This window comes from Lolium rigidum, chromosome 3, assembly GCF_022539505.1.
Source record: "Lolium rigidum isolate FL_2022 chromosome 3, APGP_CSIRO_Lrig_0.1, whole genome shotgun sequence".
Lineage (NCBI taxonomy): Eukaryota > Viridiplantae > Streptophyta > Magnoliopsida > Poales > Poaceae > Lolium > Lolium rigidum.
The window spans coordinates 383163521-383175529 of record NC_061510.1 but is presented as its reverse complement, the minus strand read 5'-3'; the positions used below and the strand labels follow the sequence as shown (position 1 = coordinate 383175529).

Sequence of the window (12009 nt, the reverse complement as noted above, 5' to 3'; positions counted from 1 at the left end):
CCCACCCTTTGTTGCATACCCCGACCCCGGGTCCTCGTCGGTCCTCTTATACCACTTAAGGATGGACCCCGACCACGACAACGGTTTGGGACTCGTTAACCAAACTCCTTCGCCGGTAGCCGCAACCCATCATAGACCGCAATACCGTGGGGATTTTAGGCTTCCCCAGCCCACCGCTTGCACTTCGAGCGACAAGTGTCTACGGACTATGCCGTGGGGACTTAAGGCTTCCCCAGCCTACGGCTTGCCCCGACGGATACAAGTGTCTACGGTAAAGCGCATCCGTTGATGAACGAGAGGTGGAAACACTTTTGACTACTCCGTCCCACTCCGGATCTTATGGTTAACACGGATATTACGGCACAAGAATCACTGGCGACATTTGTTGTTTAATCCTAGATGGATACAAGCCCGTGCAATGGAACCTCCACCATATCAACACAATCCATGGTTCCATTGCCCACCACATAGTCATATTCATAGTTATGAAAGTAGTGGTTTTTGATTTTTGTGCAATAGTGATAACCATAATACTTTGCAAGTAATTTGATAAAAATACTCAAATGACATGAGCAAGTGATGAACTTGCCTTTCTTGACTGCAAGATTATGCAGACAAGGTCTTCGATACGTAATAACTCCAAATTCTGAAATAGCATCATCGTCCGGTAGGGACGATGTTTAAAATATTGGCAAGGATGCAATAATGCATAAGAATGAGATGCAATCGCTCTAAGCGTGACCTAACCCCGATGATTTAGGATTAGTGAGTGGTAATGATTAGTTCAGGGTGTGTTGCACTTTTAGAATGATTCTCATACAAGGTTCTTATTCAGGTGTGGTTACATGGTATCCTAAACATGTGTTGCAATATATCATAATAATAGCATTAATAGCACACAACGATAACATTTGGTAAAATCCTAATATGTAATGAATAGTGGTTGGTTTTAGCACTATATGTCATGGTTAATGATTGATTATTATATACTTCAAAAGAATAACTTTTGAAGAACATATTCTTTAATAAAGGACAAGTATGATAATTAAGTTGGGGGTTCTATGGTTGACTATGGTTTCATGTAGTTGTTGGAGTAAGTATTAGATGGATCCCAACAATGTTGGATTCATCAACACCTAGGGCTTGTAAGTTTGAGTTAAGCCTAGGCATCCTAATTACCAATAGTTGCTATCAAGGTGGTATACCTATTGGTGATACTTGGCTAGGGTTTATAGGTCCTTATAAGCAGGGTTGATGATGATTCTTTATTTACTTCAAAAGAATAACTTTTGAAGAACATACTTCTTAATTAATAAGAAGTATATCAATTAGGGATGAGGTGGTTTAGGTTTTACTATTGTTTCTATTAAGTAAGGAATATTTGGCTCCTAAATAGGATGGTGGATAAGTATCCAACACTAATAAGGTTTAGTGGAGTATGGTTATGGAATGCTCAAGATTTGGTATGATTGCTCCTAAGGTTCATCACCTTGGTGTGATGATAAATATGGATATTTAAAGTTGTTGCCTCTAAGTATAGGAACTAGGGTTGGTCCTATTTGATCATCTAGGTTGGATAGGTATGCCTACATGGACTACCAATTATTGATAATAGGGCTCCTACAATTTTATGTGGCATGGCAGGTATGTAATTGCTATTATGATTCTATGTATGAAAATTAGAACACCAAGATTATATGAGTGGATCTAGGGTTTAGGTTTTAGAAGTCAATTAGGTTTCAAAAGAATTAGTGGAGCTAGGGTTCTAATTTGGATTAGGGTTTTAGAATTACACATGAAATGATAGGGTTGTACTATCATTCAATGTGGAATTAGGGTTTGCTATTTATCATGTAGTTCTATGATTAATAACTTCAATTTAAAGTTGAAGTTATTAATAACTTGTAAATAGATAAAAGAACATTGAATTTGGAATTTTTCTATTTTAGAACAATTAATAATTAGGTCAATTAGGTTTAAATCCTTCTAATAAGGATTTAACAAAATAATAAATAAAGAAATTAGTTTTAAAGTTTTCTTTATTTCTTTACTGGTTTCTATTTAATTTTTAAAGTTTTCCTTATTTATTGAATTTTAATTCAATCAAGTATAAAAGAAAAGTCTTAATTAATGAGTTTGAAATAATTAAATTTTTATTAAAAATAAAAATTTCATTTTATATTTTTATTGGATAGGATTTTTCTTTATAAAAATTTTGATATCTTATATTTGTTTTTCTGAGCTATTATGAATTTTCTAGATTTATTTTAAGTTGCAGTAGTTTTTTTGAATTTGAATTAAATCGATAAGAACTGCTAAACGCACCCAGGCTACTGCTACACAGGGTCACTGACAAGTGGACCTACGGTCCACGTCAGCTGCCACATAGGCTTGACTGAGTCAAACCCGGTGACTGGGCAGAGGAGCTCCTGGCCGACGGCCAGTCGAGGACGACGCCGGCGATACGGTGTTCCCGCGCCCGCGTGGAGGCTCAGGTTGGATGCGCGGCTCCATAGCGAACCTAAAGGTGGCGGCGCCCCCATCTATTGGTCACCGGAGGCATTCCAGCGAGCATGAACAACGGCGGCGGCCACGGTCACTCGGTGCGGCGACACTACGATGCGAATTAGGATGCAATAGGGGGTTCTAGAGAAGCGGAAGATCACCTGGATGCTTTCTGAATTGTCGCTGGGGTCAATGGAGGACGAAAGCGGCGCGGCGGTCGCCATTTCTCTCTCAGTACCGCGGAAGGGAACGGCGAAATTACTCCCCTTCCGAGCTCCCCTTGATGTGTGGCTGTACCAGATGATCGAGGACGTCGAGGCGCTCCTCCTGAGCTCAACGGCGGCCCTCGGGGTGGTCGGGAACGGTGGATTGGTACGGTTACCGACGGCTAGGGTTTCTGTCCTGGCGACGAAAGGAAGAAGAAAGAGGCTCCTGGGTTTCCTCCGCGTATTTATACGATGCTCCACGGTCGTCGTCGAGAGCGTGGTCAGCCACGGCGGTCGGGACGTGGCGCTCTTCGTCGCGCTGGCGTCCCCGCGTGCGTCGACTGAGGCGAAGACGAAGACGAAGACGTTCCTCACGTCTTTATCCACGCGAAGGGTTACGGGCTGGTGTTGGGCCACGGTTTGGAGTTGGGCCTGGGCTGCTTGATGGGCTCCTGCGGCCAGGTACGCTTCTTTCTTTTATTTTGTTTTCTGTTTTCTTTCTATTTCTGTTTTGAATTCTGCTTTTAAATTTCAAATTTGAATCTTCTTATTTTGCAGGTGTTAAACAATTGTTCTTTTATGAAGACTAACAAAAGTGTTATTGTAATACTCAATTGTTTTGATTAAACATTTCAAATATGTGGCTTTATTACAAATTGGAAATAAGCATGATTTTATGCACTCATTTTAATTTCCTTTTTCTTGTGTAATCACATCTATTATAATTATTAGGTTTGATAATTTCTACTCTAAGTGTTTTAGAGTTTATCATTAGGGTTTGGTCTCTCAATTGAGAATCTAGCCCCTTGCACATGATTTAATGTGAACTTTATTTATTAGGGTTTTATCATTTCTAGTACAACCCCCCCTTGTTAAGGTTAATACTATCACTACATTTGAAAGTATCACAGTAGGGATTGTTTCCATCATAGTTTATCTTGGTTACAAAGATAAATGGTTGATCACTATATGGTTTACTTATAAGATCTAGCATTAGATTATTCTTAAGTTCCATATTAAGCATGAGCTTTAATTAGTGAACAATTCTAGGGTTCTCATCATATACATCTAATGGTAATTGGTTTGAATCTTAATTGTGGTTTAGGTTTTATTTGTGATCACCCAAGTGATACTCAAACTAGGGTTGAGATTTAATTCTAGGGTGTAGAGATGAGATGACACCATATTGCATGAGCTAGGGTTTAATCTTCCCTAACCATGATAAGGTGGTTACCTGTTTAATATTTCATGTGCTTCTCTAATTACTAAGGTTTTAAGAATGGACTCTATCTTATTCCATTGGACTTCTTTTAGAATCCTTAGTCAATTAAGAAAGTAATTAAAATGGTTATGGTTCTTTTTATAGTTAACTTTGGTCATATGAATGGATGATTTCTCACCATGCAAATTATGGAGTTTCACTCTAAGGTTTTCTTATGTACTTTATTTGAGGGATAAATGGAATATAGATGTGATAGAATTGTACTTATGATCACCAAGTGATTCACCGAGTTAAAGTTAGGATATAAGCCTATGGTTGCTTACTAGCTACCCCTCTATGATTTCATGTGGTGAATGAGATCTACTTATCCTATTAGAGTTTATCCTCAATACCCCAAGAACATGATCAGGGATTAGGCATGATCAACTTGTTCTTTATATATCTACCTCAGGTTCTTAGGGTTTATGATCATCACTCAATTTATAATGATCAAGGTTTGGCTTCCTAAATGATTTCTAATGGAATGGGTTCTCACTTCCATGATCAAGCATTGTCTTGATCAACTAGGATATATCACTTCTATTTTATTTTCTAGGATGGTCATGGTCATGGTTATCTTAATAGTTTTATATCCCAGGGAAATGCATGAGATATTTTGTTAGGGTTCCACTTAAATAAGGTTGATATTATCATCTGGGTATATGGGTAATTCTCTCCCTCAAACTCAAGTGTTGCCTCAACTAACTTGAGTGTAACACCATAATTGATCTCTCTTGTATAAGAAGGGATTATTCTAGGTTCCAGTGTACTCCTAATACTCTAGTTCAATTGTTGTCCTTTATTCTTAAATAGATAAAGCTATGTTTTGTATGATTGGTCTCTCTTATTTTGGAAAGGACTTTAATACTAACTTAAGGTTAGGCTCCATAGGGATTGATGTGATCATCAATATCTATGTTTAACATAAATGGTTTCTCTCTCTAGGAATGACTTGAATAATATCCTAGGGTTCCTTCTTAAAGATGATGATTTGAATACTTGGATGTATATCCAAGGTTTAGCTCAAGGTTTGTTGCTTCTCTAATAATTATTGTAGAACTCTCATCTCTCTTGGTTTGATGTATAATAATATGAAATAGAGAAGGATATATATTTCTAGAATTGATCTCCTTGTCTTGTTTCCAAGATTGAAATATAATGAATACCATGAGGTTCATGGTAGGTTCAAGGATTAGCTTAAGACATGGAAAAGATAAGTCAAGAATGGTTTCTCCATTTTATTCTTACTTGACTTGTAATTGAATAAATGTTCTTAGGTTATGGCAATGATTACCATATTATGATATGTTGTATGATCAAGTAGTTGATCATTGAATAAAGTGTTATTGTGTTGATTATTAGTTCCATTTGATCTATCCCCTTAGATCAAATCATCTTTACCCAAAACAATGTTTTAACAAAATCACATTGAGGTTTATAGCGCTTGACTTGATGAGCTACTTCAATTCCACCAAGGTCAAGTGAAACTTCGACTCATTGTGACTCGTTTTACTTTAAAGCGCGAAAATTCCCCAGATTTTCTATGCATGAATGCAATGCACACATCTGTTTCCTCTATTTTTGGTAACCCCATTACCTGGGATATTACAGGCGTCTTGCCCTCCACAGACTTGGTCGGGGCACGGTTCAGGATGAAGACAGCCGTTGTGACCGCTTCTCCCCAAAACCTGCCCGGCATTTGCGTAGCCTTCATCATACTCCGGGCCATCTGCACCACCGTTTGGTTGCGGCGCTTGACGACGCCATTTTGCTGCGGGGAGTAAGGCGCGGTGAGGTGTCGTTGTACGCCACGGTCGGCGCAGTACTCGGAGAACTTGGTCGATGTGAACTCGCCGCCGCGATCGGTGCGTAGCGTGCGCAGCTTGCGGCCGGTCTCCACCTCCACCCGAACCTGAAAACGCTTGACACCGAGAAGCACCAGCCACATGTACCGTGTGAGGTCGTTGACGAGGAGGAGGAAGTATTTCTTCCCTCCGGGTGTGGCAGGTGTGATCGGGCCACAAAGATCACCATGCACCAAGTCGAGGCGGTGCTCGGCTCTGTACTTTGCCTTCGCCGGGAAAGGAGAGCGCCGCTGCTTGCCGACCAGGCAGCTGTCGCAAAGCTGGTCGACCTGGTCGATCTGCGGCAAACCACGAACCAACCCATTTTGCGCAAGTTTACGCAGTGCATGGAAATTCAAATGGCCATACCTTGCGTGCCACCGCCATGCGGTGTCGCCGCCTACACATGTGGAGAGGCACACAGGTTGTGCCACTGTGAGCTTGAACAGGTACAAGCGGTTCGATGCACGCTTGACCGATGCAAGGATGCGTCGTTGGCGGTCGCGGACCGTCAAGATGCCATTCTCGATGAGAGTCTGGCAGCCGACCTCGTCGAGTTGCCCGAGACTCACGATGCTTGATTTTAGACGAGGGATGAAGTAGACGCCTGTGAGCGCCCGATGGCCACCGTCGCGGTCGCTGAAGATGACGGTGCCACGACCCTTGATGTCAACGACAGAGCCGTCGCCGAACTTGACCGTTCCAGACACGCACTTGTCTAGCTCGGTGAAGCAAGCGGCGTGCCCGGTCATGTGGTTCGTCGCACCGGTGTCCAGGTACCAGCGCTCATCGCATTCGCCGTCCGTCTTGCCGAGGTGAGCCTCAGCGCGCTCCTCGTTCAACTCCACCAAGGTGCTAGTCGTGTCGTGGGTGACACCCACCTCGCAGACCTGAGCCATTAGGAGGCCCGGGTCCTCATCCTCTTCGGCCTGAACGAGGTTGGTCTCGCCCTCGTCGCGCAGCCGTTTCCGGCACTCGTGTGCCCAATGGCCCTTCTTGCCGCAGTAGCGGCACTTGTCGTCCCTTGCGGCTTTCGACGTGGAGCCGTTCCGGGCATTGCCGCCACTCCCGCTAGGCTTGTATTTGCCGTTGCGTGGGTCGGGGCCACGTCCGGGACCACGTGCTTGCTTGCCGTAGTTTGACGCTCCGCTTTGCGCTCGCTTCGAGCGTGCGAGCCACTCTAGCTCCGTGAGCAGCAGCTGGCCGCCGGAGCCTGTGTTGTTGTCGACGTCGTTCCTCTCCTCGACCACCTTGAGCCGACCCGTGAGGTCCTCGATGGTCATGGTCTCGAGGTCGAGCAACGTCTCGATGGCGCATGCCATCTGGCTGTACTTCTTGGGCACCACGGCCAAGAACTTCAGCACCACCTTGTCCTCGGGAATATTATCACCGAGGTTGGCTAGTGCGCTCACTAGGCCGGTGAGGCGCATTGAGAATGCGTCGACGCCCTCACCGTCCTTGAACTGCAGTGCCTCGTACTGCTTGCGAAGGGACTGCGCCTTCGCCTTCCGGACACGGTCGCTGCCGACGTGAATTGCCTTCAGCGTGTCCCAGGCTTCCTTCGCCGTGGCCTTGACGCCCAGCGTCGAGATCATGTCCGGCGGGACGGCGCAGAGCGGCGCCTCCATCGCTTGACGGTCGAGCTCTCGCTCGGCCGTGCCTGTCTCGATTGCCGACCACAGGCTGCGCGCCTCGAGCATGACCTGCATGAAGAGTGCCCAGTCTCCGTAGTTGGAGCGTGTGAGCGGAGGGAATTGTGTCGAGCCTGCCGCCCGTACCACTTTCTGCACTACCACCTGCGACGCCCGTGCTGAGTCGTCGAGCGTGGCAAGTGTTCCTGGTGGCGTGAGAGCAGCACGGTCTCCATTCCCTACCATGGTGGATCGCTAAACTCAATGCTCTGATACCAAATGTGAGTTCTAAATCAACACTAGCAGTGGCTAGATGACACACGCACACAGACTACAGAGAGTAGGAAGAAGCTCTTCACGAGTGAGTAGTGACACAAGAAGCTGGGGGGAAATTCAATTCGGCTCCCGGGTGCGTATGCTCCCTCTACCAAAAAAACATATTTCGAAATGTCAAAAAATTTGGATAAAAAATTTTACATATACATCTCCATAATGTATGTGCATTCGCTAAGTTTCACGAAAAACCAATATTTTTTGTGGTCTATGTAAAAAGGAGAAACTTTATCTTGTGAAAAGCATTATTTTTAGCACTGAATTTTATCTTTTTTACACACGTCACATGATAAGTCGATTTTTTATGAAACGACTTTGTGAGCGCGTAGCACGTGAAGATGTACATACAAATTTTTTGTTTCAATTTTTTTGAAATTTAAAATGTTCATAACATGCATTTCAAAATATAGGGAGCATATGCACCCATGTTCCAAAACACCACTCCCGAAGCTGGGCAAGTTTCTCTTCTCTTATTTCTTGCTGCTACTTGGTGCTCTGATAGGAGATACAAGAGTGGTATTTATACTACCAGGATGAACTAGCTAGCAGTGTGAATAGCAGCCATGAAGTCAAGCCGCATATCCTATTCACTGTACTTACTACGGCTACTTACTACGGCAGGTTATCTTACCCTGCTACAATTTTGACTTACTAGCACTCCACATGTTTTGTGTGCTATCACATACATGTGCATCACGTAGTGCATGAATTTATTCAACAGTTGTCATGCTGGTTGAAATGCAAATGTACTGACCATAGCTTGTACTAGTCTTCAATCGGGAGTATATCCCCTTCTCTGACGGTGTCTTCGGTAACCAGTTCACTAAAATATCATCTCAAATAAATCTCGACTGCACTGCCTTCTTTTTTCAAGTAATAATATTGTGAGAATCTGGGAAAAGAGTGTCACAACGCATCAAACAACTATCCAGTCAACAAGTTGGTAAAACTTAATGGAAATTCCTTCTTAATTACCATCAATTTATAGACAACAACAAAGAAAGTGACAATCCCTTCAGGATTTACAGATGATGAATGTCCTTCTACGGCCATTTTAACATTGATGGCCACAAACTGGTCTGAACGTATACACTACAAACCCAATATAATTTAACTATCGACAAGGAATGTCATGGTGGCACACAGTGAGAGGTCACCACAAGTGAAACCCTTTTGTTTCCTCAATCACCGAGTGTTCTATAAGGGCCTTTGTCATGAGATATCTGTTGCTTGGCATGTCCATCATCATACGCCAGTGCACTCATTACCGATTCTGGTGTGTTTTGACATTCCCAGGTTTCCATCCTAGCTCCCGAGCCCTTTCCTCCCACAGAGCAGTCAATTTCTTTTGACCGAGCAGTGAGTCTGCTGACTTTTCCCTAGCTTCTTCACATGTATTCATTCCTGAACTGCATTTGTCAGCCTCCTTTTGATACTGAGAAGCTAGTTTTTTGGCCTCAAGCAATTTCACATCAGCTTCTTGCTGAGCTTCGGTTGCTTCCTCCTCTCTCTGCTTCAGTTCTTCTATCAGTTGCTCTGTGAAGCTCTTCTCTGTTTCTTCAGCAGAAGCGCGACCACTAACCCCTTTGAATTGTTTGGCGCAGTCTGAAAGCATCAGGATCAACCATAAACAGTTAAAGAATCACCTTACAATTGTAAAATATTGCATGGAATATAGGCAGGTCGATGCTTCATTTTTCATGTTCAATTGCTTATGATACGGATATACGTAGGAAACTGCCTACGTTTACTGACAAGACAATGCTTCTAAGATACTCCCTCTGCCCCATAATATAAAATGTTATTAGGCCAATATACTCTGCCCAATAATATATTGGCCTAATAACATCTTATATTATGGGGCAGAGGAGTAGTATGCAATTTGTGCAGATAAAACAAGTGTGACATGAAATGAGTACTGTGCAATTTGTGCAGATAAAACAGAGGAGTATATTATGGGACAAAGGAGTACTTCAGAGGTAAACATAATAATTTTCCATGTTTAACTGTATAAGATTCAGGACATGTGATGGTCATGACTAATGCAAATATCAACAGATGCTTTCATCTATCATGAACATTTCATCTCCTATAGTCAATCTGAGAGAGTGAGAGTTGTATTACTGCGTCAAATTACAAACACGGGAGAAAAGGAAGCCATCGTAGGTAGAACTTCAGCATAAAAATTGCAATGCTCATATGTAATAGCACCAATGCAAGATAGGCATCAACATTTCTGTATCATGTCTGCTGTACATTCAAGATTCAACTCTATCTTGTTGTGTTACCATACATAGTCCCGACACAAAGGTAGAACCTGAACCTATCTATGCTCGGCATCTGAATAACTGGAAAATCTTGGTTAGGACCCAAATTTCAGGTACTCTTACTGTCACAATCATTCCGTCAGGGCAAGCCCAGTCATCGAAAATTGAGCAAGCTAATCTATGCATGCGTGCTAGGACATCCAAATCACAGGTTAGAGAGCCCAAAAAGATATACAGATTTCCTACTCTGCATATCATGCAAGTTATATCCACAGTAGTAGTCTTATCGTGCCTCGGCCACAGCAGAACGCAGTAGTCAGTAGCTACAAACGCGTTGCTCAGTCTGCGTTGAAAATTGCACGGCGAAAGCGCGGCAAAGAAGGGCCATGTCGAACAGTGGATTAAGGGGATCTGGGTAGGTTGGGGGGGCACCGACAGCAGGGTACCTTCTGGCAGCGAGAGCAGCGGCAGCGCGTCGCAGTCGCAGAGGCAGGCGGGGCAGGCCCCCGTGGAGCGGCCGAGCGCCTCGGCGACGTGCCAGTAGAGCGGCGGGCCGACGATGTAGCCGGCGAGGCCGAGCCCGAGCAGCGCCACCAGCGCCATCACCGCCGCGGGGCTGGGGGCCCACGAAGAAGAGGACGGCGGCGACAGGGACCCGCCGGCCATCGCGGCGCGAGGAGGTGGCTGGTTGGGCCGAGATGCGGGGCGGGGTGTCGGTGGGGTGAGGAGAGCGCGCTGTCGGCGGCACGGCGCGGCGGTGCGGGGGTTAAAGAGGGGAGTGGGAGTGAGTGGGGACGGACCGGACGCGCGGTAGTGGAGACGCACGGGACCGAAGCCGACCTGGAACGACAGCGTGGTGGACTGCTGCCTGCTGGAGTGCTGGTGGGTTCGTTCGGCAGCACGAGGCGAGGGTAAACGAGCGACCAGTAATAACGAAATCAACTGCGCACGACTCACGTGCTTTTTTGGTTTCATTAATAGAAAATGAAGTTACATAAACCAACAAATGTGAAAACTGAAAAACAGACCAGGAGAAAAAAAAATTCTCCTGGTCAATTTCTCCTGGTTATACCTAACCCTGGCCATAGACGGGTGGGTCCAGTGGCCACGTCAAGTGCCACATGGGCGTGAACCGAGTCAAATTGATGACATAGAAGGATGTGATGGTCGGAGGGATGTGGACAACGGTGTCGTTTTTCCCCCAGCTCGCCCGGTGGACCTAAAAGGGGCGGTGCCGCTTCCTAATTTTCATTGGAGTTTGGTCGGTGGCGAGGCAAAGCAGCGGCACTCACAGGTACACAGCGTGGCAACGCTATGGGGCACGATAGAGCAAAGCGAGCAAGTACACTAGGAGAACAAGGAGCTCACCAGGAGCGCGTAGGGCTTGACAACGAGGTCTGGGGTAGTCACAATCGACGGCGATAGTCGGAGACTGGTGGTGGAATGGCGACTCGATTCGAGGAACTCCGGGCGTCGACGAGGAGGTTAATGGAGACGAGGCAGAGCTCCAGGGGTTCACAGTGGTGCTTGGGGTGGTCGAAATCGGCAGGGCGAGCTAGTAGCTGAGAACTAGGGTTCCAAAGCACGCGCGCGAGGAAGAAAAGGAACGGGAGAATGGAGGATTAGGGGTTCTTGGACGTGATGTTTTTTTTTAGAAAAACAGGGGAGCCGAAACCCCTCAGCTCCATTTTATTGAAAATGAAGCAGGGGATAACAGAGCCGAAATCTTGGACATGATGTGACGATCCTTATAGGTGTCTCGGGGCGACAACACGCATCTCGGCGTGGCCAGTGATGGAGGTGCTGCCACCAAGATGCTTCAGGAAATGGAGGTAGACGATGATCTCCTTCTTCCTGTGGTTCTTCAGCAAACCGGTATGATGGGCTGGCTCAACTGGGCTACTCGGTGGCCTGGTTCGTGGGGTACGCTAATGGACTGGTTTGGTTGGTTGGCCTGCTTCG

At 45.2% G+C, this 12009-nt stretch overlaps 1 protein-coding gene across 1 annotated transcript; it reads right to left on the bottom strand.

Annotated features, from left to right (window-relative positions):
- Positions 1-9024: 9024 nt before the first annotated feature.
- Positions 9025-10713, bottom strand: LOC124700707. Its single transcript, XM_047232796.1, has 2 exons — positions 10494-10713; positions 9025-9385 (listed from the first exon to the last, which is right to left on the bottom strand). Exons 1-2 carry the CDS (start codon positions 10711-10713, stop codon positions 9045-9047), a joined length of 561 nt encoding a protein of 186 aa, XP_047088752.1. The 3' UTR covers positions 9025-9044.
- Positions 10714-12009: the final 1296 nt, after the last annotated feature.